Here is an 18,358-nt window from a genome sequence, read left to right as displayed (position 1 = left end):
TAATGAAGCCCTTGTCTGGTCTCTGCCTGAGCCTTCCTGGTTAGGGAACTTCTGTATATTTGGAAAGGCCAACTGCCTCCCCATTTCCAACCCTTGCGTCCTGCACTTATTGATCAGGCCCCATAGATTATGTTTAATCCAGCTTCCCCATCAAGAACTCCTCAATTGCTTGAAAACCTTGATGACCTCCTCCCTGAGTCTTCTCACTTACAGATCTTCCACCTATCCCTGCATAAAGTGTTTTCTTTCCCCTCACTCTTCTAGTCACTATAATACTTACATGCCACTCCTGTGAGATAATTCCCACCCTCACCCCTCATGTGAGGCATCCAGAACCAGACATAACTGTCCAAGAGTGGTCTGGATAAAGCAGAGAAAAGCAAGATTACTACACACATATTAGAATACCTAAAACAGTAAAAAGTTGACAATATCAATTGCTAGCAAGGATTGAAGCCATATATTCATACATTGCTGGTGAGCATACAAAATGGGACAGAGAAAATCTAGCTTGTGCTCCTAGGCATATACGCAGTGAATTGAAAATCTGGCCAAGCACAGTGGCTCATGCCTGTAATCCCAGCACTTTGGGAGGCCAAGGTGGGCAGATCATGAGGTCAGGAGATCAAGACCAGCCTGGCAAACATGGTGAAACCCCGTTTCTACTAAAAATACAAAAATTAGCTGGGCGTGCTGGCATTATGCCTATAAATCCCAGCTCCTCCGGAGGCTGAAGCAGGAGAACTGCTTAAACCCAGGAGGCAGAGGTTGCAGTGAGCCAAACCTGGGAGGCAGAAGTTGCAGGGGGCTGAGATTGCACCACTGCACTCCAGCCTTTCCAGAGCCTCAGTTTCCTTATATATGAAATGGTGTAAAAGATCTACCTCATTAGGCACGTGAAAAAGGAATTAGATGACATGGGTAAAATGCTTAGCATAGTATTTGATTCAACAAGTTCAGCATAAGTGCTCAATAAATGTTTTTAAAATAGTTTTGACTAAAGCCATGAGGAAGCAGGAACATTCAGTGACCAGGCTCATGAGCATGGGAGTTCAGAGGGCAGACAGGACTTGAGAGTGACAAGGTATCAACAGAATGGATCAGGCAGAAAGCTCAGGGCAGACTAGAAGAGTACAAGAGAAAAGATGGTCTATTATGATAGCTATCTGTCTTCCTTTCTGGCCCTCATTCTTAGCTTCTTCCTTCCAGAACACCCTGATTTTCCCTGAGGAAATACCCCTCCTCCATTCTCAGTCCATGTGACCTAGGCCCACCACCTCTCCTCCATAGAAAGGTCTGTTTCCCAAGACCTGGCCAATCAGAGCTTCATGTCTTTCTGGTCAGAGTAATTAGATCGTAACAAACAAGATGGGCCACACACCAGGGCAATCTGAGCCACTCACAGAGGTACTGAAAAAGAAGCAGGTCTTTTCTCTTGGAGTTGCCCTCAGAATAAGATACAAGCTGGGAATTGTTGCTAGCCATCCTGCAACCACACTGGGAGGCTACCTGAGGTGGAAACAGCTCAGAGGAAAGCAGAACCTGGAGAGAGCAAGACCAAGTTTGGATGGTACTGTCCCCGCTGCCTAAATTCAGCAATATTTGAAGGCAGTATCTCCCTAGACTTAGTTATTATACATAAGCCATAAAGCTCTCTTTTGTGCTTACAGGAGCTTGAGCTGGGGTTTCAGTCATTAGGAACTACATAAATGTGTCCATGAGAAAAGCTGGGAACATTTGGCCCTGTCCAATCTCCATGAATATAAAAAGGTCCTGAGACCCAAAGAGAGGAAGGGCCTTAAAGGAGGTTAGCAGCAAAGCCTAGACTAGAACCAAGTTTCCCCCAATTCCTCTTCACCTTTTCCAAAATGTTCAGCGTCTTTGTGATACAAGCCCAACCTTGCACTTAGGCCCAAGCCTCTTGGTCTGGTCTTAAACTTCCTTTCAGCTCACAGCTCCCACTACTCTGCTCCCTTTGTTTAACCTTACATGGAATGTTTACTAAGTGTCAAGTACTGGGGTAACCCATTTATATTCATGATTCTTGTTTAGTCTTCAAAAATCACTTGAAATGATTCTTTCTGTCTTATAAATAAGGACAATGAGGCTGAGTGAGGCCAAAGGCCAACCCAAGATCATACAACTAAGTTGTCGAGTAAGACTCAAACCCAGGCCTGCTGGACTCCCGGAGATCACAGTTTCTCAGCCTACTGTCCACAGACCCATAAATGTTCATACATAAACTTCAGGATGGCAGTGAACACCCTAAAATTAAATGCAAATTTGTATATCTGTGCATTTTTTCTGGGGTAACATTCATATGTGATAGTCAGATTCTCAAAAGAACCCATGACCCAAAAAAAGACTGACAACTTCTGTGCTACACAGTGTATTCCTTGGGGTTGTAACATAGGCCTGGCTCATAAAAGACATTTAGTGAACTTGGCCAAACTCTTCCATCTCAGCCACTCTCTGAGCAAATTCCAAGGGACTCTGATCCCATGGAGAAGCAGGCAAGCACTAGCTTCTGGGTTTCTGTTTGGCCACAAGAAGCCTCAAATCTCCTGGCAACCTCCTCCCAATCAGCTGATCTTCACATTTCTCTTGTCTTCTCCCAAAATATCTGGATGCTTACTACATGCCAGACATTGTCCTAAAGCTCTTTATATTCCATTTATTCTTCATAACAATTGTGCAAGGAGAGTACTACTATTATTCCCAGTTACAGAAAAAGAAGCTGAAGCTCAGACAGGTAAGTGACCTGCTTTCTTTTACTTGGAGTCTCATCAGTCTTGTTCTCACATAAAAAAGTTCTGCCAGGAAGGGACGCCAATGAGTTCATCTCAAAGAAGGCAACCCCAATGGCTGACTAGGCCTGGCCTCTGGCCAATTTTCAAACCAGAGCTACCAGGGCTATGGCCAGGAGTTACTGGCTCTCTGAGGGGCTGATGGGCCAGCAGAAAGATCATTTCCCAGAGCACTGTTTGAAAAAAAAAAAAAAATGTGACCTTGCTTCTGGCTCATTTCATCATTTGGTCTGAGCTGGACACAACACAACTGTTCACAGAACAAACTACATTGCCTTTGCCAAGCTGACCTGGCATCCGTATGCAAAGCAGATTATATCAGGGCCCCCAGCAGCCCCTCCTCTGGGAGCTCTGTGGCTGGTCAGAGCTGGGGACTGAGTTGGCTCCCAGTCAAAAAGTTTTGTTGAGGAACCTATGAATCCCCTGACAAAATCCTCACACTTTTTTTTTTCAAAGACTAAGCTCAGTTGAAAAGAGACGATTTTTCAAAACAACGAAAAAAAGAAGCAAAAGTCTTTGGAACTTCTCTTTTCAAAACAAACAGTATGCAGCCCCTATTTCAGATGCACCTAGGTCTTTCTTGGTTCCTACTAGATCTCATCAAATAATAATAATGCCAACTCCAGACTCAAATCTTCAAAACTACAAGCTGGTGCCTCTCTGAGGATCCCGCTGGACTTGGGGAAGAAGTTCAAGGCTGAAGAAGCCTGGAGAGGGTTGAGCAACAGTGATGCACAAAACCAAGCATTTCCGAGAGAGAAGGCCCAGCTGGAGGGAGGGCCCAAAGGGAATCCAGGCCCCATCACCCATAGGGCAAGTCACACATGCTACGCAACCTCTAGGCCACTGGCCTCATTTGAAACCAGAAGAATAAGAATGAAGAAAACCTGTCAACAGTACAATTTGAGGCTTTGGTTTGGGTGCTTTCTCTTGAAGATCATGCAGGTCTGTCTGAGAAATAATATACCCTACCTCCCTCATTTGATCCAAGTCTCCAATTATCATTCCAGATCTTCATACCTGAAGCACAGGTTCTGGTTGTACCAAGTCAGTGTAAAGTAGTGCAGGGCCAGGGACCAGGCCATCAGGAATTCAAGGAAATTCAATTTTAAAAGTACTTCCTAAGCACCTCATCTATTTGTTCCATATATAGTTAATGAGGCTCTATGATATGCCTGACATGGGGCAAGATGGTGGGAGACACAGTGATAAACAAGATAGACATGCTTATGGGCCTCCCAGGACAGCAAGGAAGGTAAAGCCTACAGAGTTATACAACATGAGGACAGACTAATAAAGGACCACACGGAGTACAGGGTACAATGTGGGGATGTGCGACCAGGGGACCTCATACAGGCTGGGGATTCAGGGAAGACTCCTGAAGAAATGACATTCAGGCTGAGATCTGATTGGAAGTTGAACAGGGAGGAAGGATTCTGGGCTGTGAAGACAGTACACATGGAGCCTGACAGGACACAGATAAGGTATATCAGGTAAAGAGAAGGCAGGACAAGAGGAGGGAAAAGAGATGAGGCTGCAGGGGTGGAGAGAAGCTAGAGCCACCATGTTGAACCTTGCAAAGCATATTAGGTAACTGAACCTTAGCTTAAGTGAAACTGGAAGTCACTGAAGTCATTTAAGCATAGGAAAGGCATGCTCAGTTCCATCTGCTTTGTGAAAATGGACTATAACGGCACAAAACTGGATAAAGGTGGGTACTCAAGAAGAGAAGCAGGAGGATCTGGGGCCAGGTGCTTGGGAGACAGCCTTAGAGTGGGAGGGGCTTGCAGCCTATAGGGGACAGCAGCAGACTGCTCTCTGGATAGGCACATGCAAGGGTGTTGCTTACCTGGTTAAACCTCCGGGTAAAGGCCACGACGTTAGGGGCAAGACTGTGTTTCTCCTTCTTACTCCATCCACAGCTGGCTAGTTCCTAGGAAGCACAGAATGAATTTCAACAATGATTCTAGTCGGGATGCAAAACACACCAGGGGATTGAACGGGAACATGGGCAGGAAAGTGGGAAAGGCTGTTCCCATCGTCACCAAGTGCAAAAGGAGGGCTGGGTTTGTAGGTGACGGTGCAGCCTGGGACTAATAGAAGTGAGGGTGATAATGGAATACTTTTCTCCACAACTCTGGCCATGTTTCCCAGGATTTCTGTGCCAAAAGAAATCCACTGCCACTCTGCCAGCTTCTCTAAGACCAGAAGTCCTTCTTACAATGCAAATTGTCTGAAAGGGCACAGAAATGTTTTAATCAGCAGAACTCATCCCCCCATAGTCGTGATGCCACGGCTCCAGGCTGACTTAAAATCTAGCTTTAAAAAAAATCTCAGATTTCACTGGTCACATGACATCAACCATTCCTGGTGTGAGGCTAAGTCTCAGTCCAAGCCTACTGCAACCAGAGAAGCTTCTGGGATGACCTCAGATTCTGTCCTGAAGTTGGCCCCTCCCATCCCTCATACAACCAAAAGCAGGCAGGAGGAAAGATCCCCTTTAATATCTTGTTCAGGGGCCTCGTCTCTTTTTTTCCACTAGGTTTAACATTATAATTTGAAGAACTGAATTACCTAAATTTTATTTATCAGTAAAGCTGGTACTAGGCAAGGGATGAAAGCTGGACATAATAGGAGCAAACTAATGGGATTACTTGGTGCTACAAAAATGGACCAAGGCAAAGTCATCATCCAAATGCCCAGCATTCTCAGCGTGTGCCTTGAGGAGCCTTGACAGAGCCTGGAGGAAAGGTAGCAGATTCTAAAGTTCACCTATAAGTTACAAGACCTCTTTTTAATTCCTACCAGGTCTCAGTATTACTAATAGCATTTTTTTTTTTTTTTTTTTGCCATTCACCTAGAGTTTTCATGATCTTTAGTGCAACAGACATTGATCAGGGGTCTCCTAGGAAAGTGAGGGAAGGGGGCATTGTAACAGCCAAGGACAAAACTGGCTTCTTGCAATCACGTCTGAAGGGCCGTACCTGTCAAACACACCTTAGGACCTGACTATCAGCCATAAACAAGGGCTTGGAGGGAGCCTGGCTAAAGACAACAACAGCTCTTGGTCACAAGATGAATGCCCTGAACCTGGGAACACAGAGGAATCAGCCCGGGACCTCCTGGTGCCTCACTTCTGTCCTTAAGGTCACCCACACAAGAGAACACAAACAACCTTAAGCCTGCCAGGTCCTTCACATACTTACAACTTAGATTCAAGTAATAGCAATGACAACAAAATTCACTGATGCTACCATTTGGCAAGAATTCCCCACATGGCAGGTGCTGGACAGGGCACTTCACCTATGTCATCTCATGTAATTCTCACCACATCCATTTTAACAAAAAGGTTTCTTTCTCTTGGATGAATATTGTGACCCTACTTCTTTTCAAAAATGAAGATGAATCTCTTTGAGATATAGAAGTTATAGCTTTTTATTATGATTCTCCTTGTTCTGACAACATATATTTGCACTTGGTTTCTTTTTTTAATTTTTATTTTTGTAGAGACAGGGTCTCACTGTGTTGCCCAGGCTGATCTCAAATTCCTGGCCTTAAGCAATCCTCCTATTTCAGCCTCCAAAAGGGCTGGGATTGCAGGCATGAGCCACTGCACCCAGTCTGTGTTTGGTTTCAAATATATGTCTGACCTACCTCAGTTACATGTACTATCTCCCTCTCTTTAAAACACATAGTTGAATCACTTTGCAAATATATGTTATTATTGCCTTTTTAAAGTCTGCTTGTGAAGACAAAGCAGTGGATCCCCAGTGGATCAAAAAGCAGGTCCTGGAAAAGTATGGGTTTATAATAAAATATAAAACCCAACTCATAAAACTAATGTTTCACAACTGAGGCATGGTTGTTGCCCAATTTCTAGCTGACAGTTGCTCCCTTTGTATTTTTCCTGAATTTTCGAATAAAGAGCAGAACTCGTACGTGTGTGTTGTTTGTGTGTGTGTGTGTGTGTGTGTGTGTGTGTGTGCATGCATGCATGTGTGATTTTAATTCAGACTCTGGTCTTATGTCCACTTCAGACAACACCCAGTAAGGGAGCAGTGTGGGCCCCAGGATCATATCCTGGCTGGTCACACACCAGATGAATGATGCTTATCTTGTTAGAACTTCCAGTTTCTCATCTTAAAGTGGGTATGACACTGTATGTATCAGTGAAGCTCATTATAACAATTATGAGATGAAGACATGCAAAGCACCTAGCACGTGACAGGTACTTGATAAAGGTTCCCTGCTTTCCTCTTCCCAGGGGCACGCTGCTGTTAAGCAACAACGGCAGTATTCAGACTCAGCTCGAGCTCCAAATGCCTTTGTTTTCCCACACCATATTCTCCTTACTGCCTTATTAACAAAATCTATTCTTTCCCTTTCATTTTGCTGATGTCATGCAAGCAAGAACCAAAGTTGGCACTTAACACATCTTCCCTAAATTTATTTGGTCTGAACATTTCTAAGACCCTGATTCAAAAACTGTATGTGGAGTTATCGGGTTCTATTTCCTAAGGAACCTTTTGCACCGGAATGCATGTTAACATTTATTTTTATTTTTTTCCACTTTATTTTATATATATATATAAATTTAAAATATATATATATGTGTATATATATCTATATATATACACACACACACACACACACATATATATATATATATATATATATATATATATATATATATATATTTCACTGCATTTTAGGTTCTGGGGTACATGTGCAGAATATGCAGGATTGTTGCATAGGTACATACATGGCAATGTGGTTTGCTGCTTTCATCTCCATCACCTATATCTGGCATTTCTCCCCATGTTATCCCTCTCCAACTCCCTACCCCACACTGTCCCTCCCCTAGACACCCCCAACAGACCTCAGTGTGTGATGCTCCCCTCCCTGTGTCCATGTGTTCTCATTGTTCAACACTCGCCTATGAGTGAGAACATGCGGTGTTTGATTTTCTGTTCTTGTGTCAGTTTGCTGAGAATGATGGTTTCCAGGTTCATCCATGTCCCTACAAAGGACACAAACTCATCTTTTTGATAAGTTGCATGGTATTCCATGGTGTATATGTGCCACATTTTTCCTGTCCAGTCTATCATCGATGGGCATTTGGGTTGGTTCCAGGTCTTTGCTGTTGTAAACAGTGCTGCAATGAAAATACGTGTGCCTATGTCTTTATAATAGAACAATTTATAATCCTTTGGATATATACCAAGTAATGGGATTACTGGGTCAAATGGAATTTCTATTTCTAGGTTCTTGAGCAATCACCACACTATCTTCCATAATGGTTGAACTAATTTACACTCCTATCAACAGTGTAAAAGTGTTCCTATTTCTCCACATCCTTTCCAGTATCTGTTGTCTCCAGATTTTTTTAATGATCGTCATTCTAACTGGCATGAGATGGTATCTCAATGTAGTTTTGATATGCATTTCTCTAATGACCAGTGATGATGAGCTGTTGGTTCCAATTTTTTTTATTAAAAGCCCACAACAAACATCACAGATGTGCATTTTTCATAAGTTTCTTGGTCTCATATATATCTTCTTTTGAAGTGTCAGTTCATATCCTTTGCCCGCTTTTTTTTTTTTGGCTTGTAAATCTGTTTTAGTTCTTTGTAGATTTTGGATATAAGTCCTTTATCAGATGAGTAGATTGCAAAAATTTTTTCTCATTCTGTTGGTTGCTGGTTCACTCTAATGACTGTTCCTTCTGCTGTGCAGAAGCTCTGGAGTTTATAATTAGATCCCATTTGTCTATTTTGGCTTTTGTTGCCAATGCTTTTGGTGTTTTGGTCATGAAGTCCTTGCCTATGCCTATGTCCTGAATGGTTTTGCCTAGGTTTTCTCTCGGGTTTTTGTGGTGTTAAGTCTTATGTTTAAGTCTTTAATCCATCTGGAGTTAATTTCAGTGTAAGGTGTCAGGAAGGGGTCCAGTTTCTGCTTTCTGCACATAGCTAGTCAGTTTTCCCAACACCATTTATTAAACAGGGAATCTTTTCTCCATTGCTTATTTTTGTCAGGTTTGTCCAAGATCAGATGGTTGTAGATGTGTGGCATTGCCTCTGAGGCCTGTGTTCTATTCCACTGGTTTATCTCTCTGTTTTGGTACCAGTACCATGCTGTTTGGATTACTGTAGCATTGTAGTATAGTTTCAAGTCAGGTAGCGTGATGCCTCCAGCTTTGTTCTTTTTGCTTAGAATTGTCTTGGCTATGCGGGCTCTCTGTTGGTTCCATATGAAGTTTAAGGTGGTTATTTCCAGATCTGGGAAGAAGGCCATTGGTAGCTTGATAGGGACAGTGTTAAATCTATAAATTACTTTGGACAGTAAGGCCATTTTCACAATATTGATTCTTCCTAGCCATGAGCATGGAATGTTTCTCCATCTGTTTGTGTCCTCTCTTATTTCATTGAGCAGTGTTTTGTAGTTCTCCTTGAAGAGGTCCTTTATATCCTTTGTTAGTTGCATTCCTAGGTATTTTATTCTCTTTGTAGCAACTGTGAATGGCAGTTCATTACTGATTTGGCTCTCCTTAAGTCTGTTATTGGTGTATAAGAATGCTTGTGATTTCTGCACATTGATTTTGTACCCTGAGACTTTGCTGAAGGTGCTTATCAGTTTCAGGAGATTTTGGGCTGAGACAATGGGGTCTTCTAAAGATACAATCATGTCATCTGCTAATAGAGACAACTTGACTTCCTTCTTTCCTAACTGAATACCCTTTATTTCTTCTTCTTGCCTGACTGCTCTGGCTAGAACTTCCAATACTATATTGAATAGGAGTGGTGAGAGAGGGCATCCTTGTCTAGTACCAGATTTCAAAGGGAATGCTTCTAGTTTTTGCCCATTCAGTATGATACTGGCTGTGGGTTTGTCATAAATAGCTTTTATTATTTTGAGATACGTTCCACTGATACCTAGTTTATTGAGAGTTTTTAGCATAAAGGGCTGTTGAATTTTGTCGAAGGCCTTCTTGCATCTATTGAGAAAATCATATGGTTTTTGTCTTTGGTTCTGTTTATGTGGTGAATTATATTTATAGACTTGCATATGTTGAACCAACCTTGCATCCCTTGGATGAAGTCTACTTGATCATGGTGGATAAGCTTTTTGATGTGCTGTTGCAATCGGTTTGCCAGTATATTATTGAAGATTTTTACATCTATGTTCATCATGGATATTGGCCTGAAGATTTCTTTTCTTGTTGAGTCTCTGCTGGGTTTTGGTAGTAGGGTGTTGTTGTTCTCATAAAATGATTTGGGGAGGATTCTCTCTTTTTGGATTGTTTGGAATAGTTTCAGAAGGAGTGGTACCAGCTCTTCTTTGTATGTCTGGTAGAATTGGGCTGTGAACCCATCTGGACCTGGGCTTTTTTTGGTTGGTAAGCTATTAACTGCTGCCTCAACTTCAGCTCTTGCTATGGGTCTATTCAGGGTTTTGCTTTCTTCCTGGTTTAGGCATGGGAGGGTGTAAATGTCCAGGAATGTATCCATTTCTTCCAGGTTTACTGGTTTATGTGCATAGAGTTATTTGTAGTAATCTCTAATGGTGGTTTGTATTTCTGTGGAATCTGTGGTGATATCCCCTTTATCGTCTTTTATTGAATCTATTTGATTATTCTCTCTTTTCTTTTTTATTAATCTGGCTAGGGGTCTGTCTATTTTGTTGATCTTTTCAAAAAAACAGCTCCTGGATTTACTGATTTTTTGAAGGGTTTTTTTTGTGTCTATCTCCTTCAGTTCTGCTCTGATTTTAGTTATTTCTTGTCTTCTGCTAGCTTTTGAGTTTTTTTTTTTTTTTTAATCTTGCTCATCTAGCTCTTTCAATTTTGACCATAGGGGGTCGATTTTAGATCTTTCCTGGCTTTTCATGTGGGCATTTATTGCTATAAATTTTCTTCTAGACGCTGCTTTAAATGAGTCCCAGAGATTCTGGTACATTGTGTCTTCGTTCTCGTTGGTTTAGAAGAACATCTTTATTTCTGCCTTCAGTTCATTGTTTATCCAGTCAACATTCAAGTGTCGGCTATTTAGTTTCCATGAAGTTGTGCAGTTCTTAGTTTCTGAATTCTGAGTTCTAATTTGATTGCACCGTGGTCTGAGAGACTGTTTGTTATGATTTCCATTCTTTTGCATTTGCTGAGGAGGGATTTACTTCCAATTATGTGGTCAATTTTAGAGTAGGTGTGATGTGGTGCTGAGAAGAATGTGTATTCTGTGGATTTGGGGTGGAGAGTTCTGTAGATGTCTATTAGGTTTCCTTGATCCAGGTCTGAGCTCACGTCCTGGATATCCTTGTTAATTTTCTGTATTGTTGACCTGTCTAATATTGACAGTGGAGTGTTAAAGTCTCCCACTATTATTGTGTGGGAGTCTAAGTCTCTTTGTAGGTCACTAAGACCCTGCTTTACGTATCTGGGTGCTCCTGTATTGGGTTAGTATATATTTAGGATCATTAGCTCTTCTCGTTGCATTGATCCTTTTACCATTATGTAATGCCCTTTTTTGTCTCTTTTGATCTTTGTTGGTTTAAAGTCTATTTTATCAGAGACTAGGTAGGATTGCAACTCTTGATGATTTTTCTTTCTTTTTTTTTTTTCTCTCTCTATTTGCTTGGTAGTTCTTCCTCCCTCCCTTTATTTTGAACCTATGTGTATCCTTGCATATGAGATGGGTTTGCTGGATACAGCACACTTATGGGTTTTGACTTTTTATCAAATTTGTCAGTCTGTGTCTTTTGATTGGGGCATTTAGCCCACTTACATTTAAGGTTAATACTGTTATATATGAATTTGATCCTGCCATTTTGATGCTAGCTGGTTGTTTTGCCCATTAGTTGACATAGTTTCTTAATTGTTTGGATGCTCTTTACCATTTGGTAAGTTTTTGGAGTGGCTGGTACTGCTTGTTCCTTTCTATGTTTAGTGCTTCTTTCAGGAGTCCTTGTAAGGAAGGCCTGGTGTTGATGAAATCTCTCAGCAATTGCTTGTTCATAAAGGATTGTATTTCTCCTTCACTTATGAAGCTTAGTTTGGCTGGATATGAAATTCTGGGTTCAAAGTTCTTTTCTTTAAGGATGTTGAATATTGGCCCCCACTCTCTTCTGGCTTGTAGGGTTTCTGCTGAGAGATGCGCTGTGAGACTGTGAGTTTCTGCTGAGAGATCTGCTGTGAGTTACCCTTTGTGCATAACCGAACCTTTCTCTTTGGTTGCCCTTAGCATTTTTTTCCTTCATTTCAACCCCGGTGAATCTGACGATTATATGCCTTGCGGTTGCTCTTCTTGAGGAATATCTTTATGGTGTTCTCTGTATTTCCTGGACTTGAATGTTGGCCTGCCTTGCTAGGTTGAGGAAGTTCTCATGCATAATATCATGAGGAGTGTTTTCCAACTTGGATTCATTCTCTCCATCACATTCAGGTACACCTATCAAATGTAAATTAGGTCTTTCCACAATTCCATATTTCTTGGAGGCTTTGTTCATTCCTTTTTCCTTTTTTCTCTAATCTTGCCTTCTCATTTTATTTCACTGAGTTGATCTTCGATGTCTGATAGCCTTTCTTCTGCTCGGTCAATTCAGCTACTGAAACTTGTGTATGCGTCACAAAGTTCTCGTGTTGTTTTTCAGCTCCATCAGGTCATTTATACTCTTATCCAAGCTGTTTATTCTCGTTAGCATTTTGTCAAACCTTTTTTCAACATTCTTAGTTTCCTTGCATTGGGTTAGAACATGATCTTTTAGCTCAGAGAAATTTGTCAATTCATCAGACTCATTCTCCAACCAGCCTTGTTCCCCTGCTGGTGAGGAGTTGTGTTCCCTTGGAGGAGGAGAGGCGTTCTGGTTTTGGGTATTTTATCCTTTGTGCGCTGGTTTATTCCCATCTTTGTCGATTTATCTTCCTGTGGTCTTTGTGGTTGGTGACTTTCAGATGGGGGTCTCTGAGTGGATGTCCTTTTTGTTGCTGATGAAGTTATTTCTTTCTGTTTCTTAGTTTTCCTTCTAACAGCAGACCTTCCTGCTGTAGGACTGCTGGAGGTCCACTCCAGACCCTGCTTGCCTGGGTATCACCTGCAGCAGCTGTAGAACAGTAAGGTTGCTGTCAGTTTCTTCTTCTGTTATCTTTGTCCCAGAAGGATACCTGCCAGATGTCAGCCTGAGCTCTCCTTTATCCGGTGTTTCTTTGGTTATATGGGGGGTCGGGGAGCTGCTTGAGGAGACAGTCTGTCCCTTATAGGAACTCAAGTGCTGAGCTGTGAGCTCCATTGTTCTGTTCAGAGCTGCTAGACAGGTATGTTTAAGTCTGCTGCAGTGGAACTCATAACTGCCTTTTTTCCCCAGGTGTTCTATCCTGGGAAAGTTGGGGCTTTATTTTTAAGTTCCTGTCATTCTGCTGCCTTTTTTTCAGAGATGCCCTGCCCAGCGAGGAGGTAGCCTAGTCACAATCTGCCAGCAGAGGCGTTGCTGAGCTGCCGTGGGCTCTGCCCAGCTGCTGTGTGAGCTTCCTTGCAGTTTTGTTTATGGGGGTACAGTTAGAACTGCCTCAGTAATGGCGGACTGCCTCAGCAACGGTGGTCTGCCTCAGTAATGGCAGACTGTCTCTGTAACAGCAGACTGCCTCGGTAATGGTGGATTGTCTCAGTAATGGCAGACTGCCACAGTAATGGTGGACTGCCTCGGTAGTGGTGGACTGCCTCAGTAAGGGCAGATGCCCTTCCCCCACCAGAGCTGGACCCAAGTCCAGCTGTGCTTGCTGTGAAACTCAATCCAGAGTGTTTCAGATTGCTGGTCTTTGTGGGCGTCGGACCAGCCAAGCCAGGTCACCTGGCTCCCTATTTCAGCCCCATTTTTTTTTCAGTTGAACAGTCGACTCTGTCTCTCAGGCATTCCAGTTGCCAGTTTTAACGGCGCCCAGATTTGTATGTGTTTTTGTGTGGAGACCCACTGCGTTGGCTGAAACAGCTGCACTGGAGACTCATGGCACTTTTCCACCCAGGAATCTCCTGGTCTGTGGGCAGTAAAAATTTGTTTTGAAATGCGGTGATCACTCACCCTCTGCATTTTCACTGGGAGCTGCAATCCTGAGCTGTTCCTATTCGGCCATCTTGGATCATCTCCCGCACATAACATTTAAAATTAAAGCATCAGCGGAGTAAAACATGATATTTGAGAGGTACTTTGATAAAATGGAAGGAGCAAAGGATTTTGAGCCAAACTACCTCGCTTTGAATCCCAGCCCATGTCACTTATTTCCTGGGAAACTCCTGACAAATTACCTCTCTTGGCATCACTTCCTTCACTACTAAATATAAAGATGCTGTAACTAACTCCACAGAATTGTGATGGAGACTGAAGGAGGCAGAGTCTGACAAGGGAGGTGACATCTGGTGCACAGAGCCTGGCTGCCAGCAGATGCTCAAGCAGCCTCTGTTGAGTGAATGAGGCATAAGCCCTCAGTGTCAAGACCTCCCAAATTCAGCATCAGAAAAAATAAGACCATTCTATCTGTACTAAAACAAGTACTGGGCCTGGCCTTTTTGGCGCAGTTCCTCTTCTGTGTTTGGCCTTATAGGATTACAAGAGATTCCATCTGTGTTCAGTGGGTTTAGGAAAATGTGAAGTAATAGAACAAAACTTTCCCAGTCACTAATGTCTAAAAAAGGTCCATGCTGTGGAACTTATTTGAATATAATTTAGTTAAAATTGACCAGAGGAGACAAGACTGATTCTAGAAGGGAGGCAAGGGTTTGGGATGAGGCCAGTAAGGCCCTGGTAGCCCTGCATCCATGGTGAGCTGCTGAGCTGCCCAAGCAGCTGTTGCACAGCCCTTCCCATGGGCACTGAGGCCCATATCTTGTCCAGGCAATCCCTGGCCCTGACTTCGGGGCTGATCTCGACTGGATGTAAGGGAACTAAGATCTGTGCAGTCCTTTGCCAGGTGCTTCTGAGACCTTCCTCCTGTCACCAGGGTGTTTCTCAGACTCATCAGGGAAAATAAGATGCTGTAAGAATAAAACTTCCTGACACCAAACTTAAATGTCCTTGCATCCTCTCCCTCCTTCTGGCTTTAATGAAAGAGAGGCCTCTTTTACTCTCTTCCTGGCCCCAACCCACCCCTCTGCCTTCTCAGAGATCACACTCTGATGCCCTCTGTCACCCCTGTATCTTCACCTCTTCCTCTCCAATTTCTCCTTGCTTCTGGCATTTTAATGTGCATAAGCTTCTCCCATTAATATTAATAACAACAATAAAAGATGCCTTTCCCAGACCCCTGTCCCCTCTAGCTCCTGTTCATTCTTCTCCCTCACAGAACGTCTTAAACTTGCTCTCTTCTCCTACCTGCCTTCCCTGCTCCCTGCTCCCCTGTAACTGTTTCTTCCCCCATGACAACTTCCCAACTAGGAAATTGGCACCCCTTCACCAGTCACTCTTGGCCCCGCCATATTTGTTGTCCTCTATCTTGCCTTTGGACACTGTGTTCTTTAGTTGTCTCCTCACCTCTCAGGGCCCTCACTCTCAGTCTTATTTTCTGGCTGCTCTTTTCTTTTCTGACACAACCTCCACCTCAACTTGTCCAAGGTTGTCTTCTACATTTTTCTATATTTCTCCCTAGAAGATCACATATACTGACTGTTGTGGCTTCAACTACATGTCTGTGTCCAGCCCAAGTTTCTCTCCTGAGCTCCCACTCAGGATAGCCAGGTACCTCCTGGCCATACCTTCTTTCACATCCCATCCCACAGACAACTTAAAATCAATATGCCCAGAAACAAAAGGGTATCTGATCAGCTGCCTTAAATAAAAAACACATAATAACATGAGATTCATTTAGACATTCACTCTGACAAAGGAGGATGTTTATCACGAAGACACTGTGGAAATAATCCCTAACTGTGCAAAAACAACTTTGTCTATTCCCCCACCTCGAAGCATTCCTAGGTGAAAGCAAGAATCCACAATGGTTTCAGGTGCCCCTGCAAAGCTTCTCTGGGCCACACCACCATGAGGCTCACTTCACTAGCTACCGGCTTTGTGCTTAGGGGTCTGGGAGTCAGATGCCTTCAGGTGGCCTGAGAAAGGCCCAACCCTGACTGTGTCTGGAATCTATGAGGTAAGGCCTTGGGAGAGGAGAACTAGGGAGTGGGTCTCCTGGGGAGGAGACCTGGGGAGTAACAAGTCCTCTCCGGGGGAGGAGACCTGGGGAATGACAAGTCCTCTCTGAACACCCCCATGGCATCTACATGCCATAGGAAGCTGATGTCAGCACATGGCCCTTCCACATGTGCCTCTCACTACACTCTTCTCCAAATCACATTCATCAAACCTGTCCACATGGAAGACACACTTTCTCAAGGACAAGTCACCACAACAGACCTCAGGATCACCACCAGGCTGGCACCAGCCAACAGCGCATTACCACTGTGCTCAGTGGCTACTTTCTTCCTCCTCCCTCCATGTTTCTCCCATTCTTCCCATCCCCCACTCTGGCAGGGGAAAAAAAAAAAAAACAGGAAAGACCTGCCAGATTTGCTTATAAATAATCTTTACAAGAACTGGTGGGACAATTATGCACTTAGTCAAAGGAGTTCTAAAACACCCTAGGAGATAGGTGACCCAGTAAGGCAGTCAGGGAGATGGTGCCAGTTTTGGGGACCTGACCAGAGTGGGGACTGACTGAAGAGTAAAGCATTCAGGACCTAGCTCTTGTGACAGAGTTAAGAATGGGCTAAGGAGATGGGCAAATAACAGAGAGTGGCTGGCATATCCTTCAGGGACTTCCATGCCTTGTCACCCACAAGGAAGTCTACATTCCTTTCTAGCTATAGTTCTCCCTGGGGGACTGACTGCTGTGGCAGTAACAAAGGTACATGATGTCCACACCTTCCTCATGTGGAAGTTGGAAGCCCAAGCAGGAGTGGCATAGTTCCATGAAAGCTACCCACCTGAGATCCAGGAGAGGGGCTGGCTCTGGTCTCAGGAGTGAGCTCTGATGACACAAGGGTCACAAAAAGAGAGGCCACAGTGTATAATAGCTAAGGACTTACAAGGAACAGGGCTAACTCCCTGGCTGTGTGATCCTGGACAAGTCACTTAAACTGTCAGTGCCTGGCTTTCTGCATCTGAAAAATGACATTAATAATAACAACTCCTTTGTAAGGTAGTTGTAGGAATTAAATGGGCCGATATTTGCAAAGTGCTTAGAAAAAAATGTCTGGTACATTGTATTAAATTAAGTAATGCTCACAGGGAAAGGCAGCGCTGAGCATGGGAACAGGGGCTAAAAATCCAGGCCAGGAAAGCCCCTGGAATCAGATGGAGGACGCACACAGGAGAGCAGTCCCTGGACACTAGGACTCCAATGGTGCCAGGATGAGGGCCAAGGCCCAGCCAGAGGGAAACACCAGCAAGATTTATTGAACACCTAGGTTGTGCTAGGAACTGTGCTACACACTCCACAGAGACCATCTCATTTCATCCTCACAGTGGATATGATTGCTCTGACCTCCAATTTCTAAATGAAAAATATGTAAGAAGCAGGTGAATTAATCTGCCCAGATGGTAGAAGTGGTGGGAGCCCATCCTCACCACAGCCAGAACAGAACTGCAGGCCTCAGCCAGGGCTCCAGCAGGCTCCCAGCCTAGAGGAAAACTGGGTGACAGGAAGGAATAAACCAAAGCAGAACCTAGGTAGGCTTCTTAGAGCACCACACCTGAGTCAAGGCCAGCCCCAGGAATCAGGCTGCCATGGCCAGAATGGGGCACAGTGCCTCTGGCAACACAGGCAGGGCTTAAAAAATAAAACAGATAGTAGGATCCAGAGTTAAAATGTCCACAGATACATAGGGAGCTCTCCCAGGAGTAGAGACTTAGGGATATATAGAATCAGTGTTTACTCAGTGTTAAAATGGCCTGCTACACTCTGGGCTAGAGGCCTTACATATCATAACTTAAAGAATCCACAAACAAGACGATGAGACAGGTACCAGTGTAATCTCTACTTGATGGATGAGACTATGAGGCTCAGAGCGATTGCCACACATCTAAGGTCACATGGCTAGTTAAGTGCTGGAACTGAGATTCAAACCTCAGTCTGATTCCAGAGCCCACACTCTAGAGGGTGTCAGAAAAGTCAGAACTCAGAAAAATCTGAGGCTAAAAAGCAGGCTAAGGGAAGCAAAGAAGCTTCTTGGTTCTTTTAAGCAGCAAATGCACCATAGTTTATGGATATGCTAATTGGGGAGAATACTCATCTGATCTCTTTCAGGGAACCCCCATTCATTCACTGGTGGGTGGGAAGGTCACATCCAGTATCACTAATTCTCCCCTTGGCAAAATCTGCAGTTTCAGCAGTTCCTAATAGTTATTAACAAGATATGAATGCTTGTATTTGTATATATTTCACTGTAAATACAATCAAATATCATTTTTTAATAATCCTTAACGAGACCATTAATCAAATATGTGAGAGAATAAAGTTAGTCCATGATTAAAAATCCGTTTTAAAAGGGAGAAGCTGATTCCATCACCTGTGTCTGTGA

General features: G+C 43.4%; 1 protein-coding gene across 15 annotated transcripts in view; it reads right to left on the bottom strand.

Moving 5' to 3' along the window:
- Window positions 1–18,358, bottom strand: part of RALGPS1 (Ral GEF with PH domain and SH3 binding motif 1) — a 378,783-nt gene that overhangs the window by 200,931 nt on the left and 159,494 nt on the right. For all 15 annotated transcript variants that reach the window (XM_039474737.2, XM_039474735.2, XM_039474736.2 and 12 more), the window contains one exon: window positions 4,657–4,740. In XM_039474737.2, coding sequence (XP_039330671.2) covers window positions 4,657–4,740 — 84 coding nt within the window. The remainder of the gene's footprint in view (window positions 1–4,656; window positions 4,741–18,358) is intronic.

Source organism: Saimiri boliviensis, chromosome 2 (genome assembly GCF_048565385.1).
Source record: "Saimiri boliviensis isolate mSaiBol1 chromosome 2, mSaiBol1.pri, whole genome shotgun sequence".
Taxonomy (NCBI): Eukaryota; Metazoa; Chordata; class Mammalia; order Primates; family Cebidae; genus Saimiri; species Saimiri boliviensis.
This window is presented reverse-complemented; position numbering and strand designations above follow the sequence as displayed.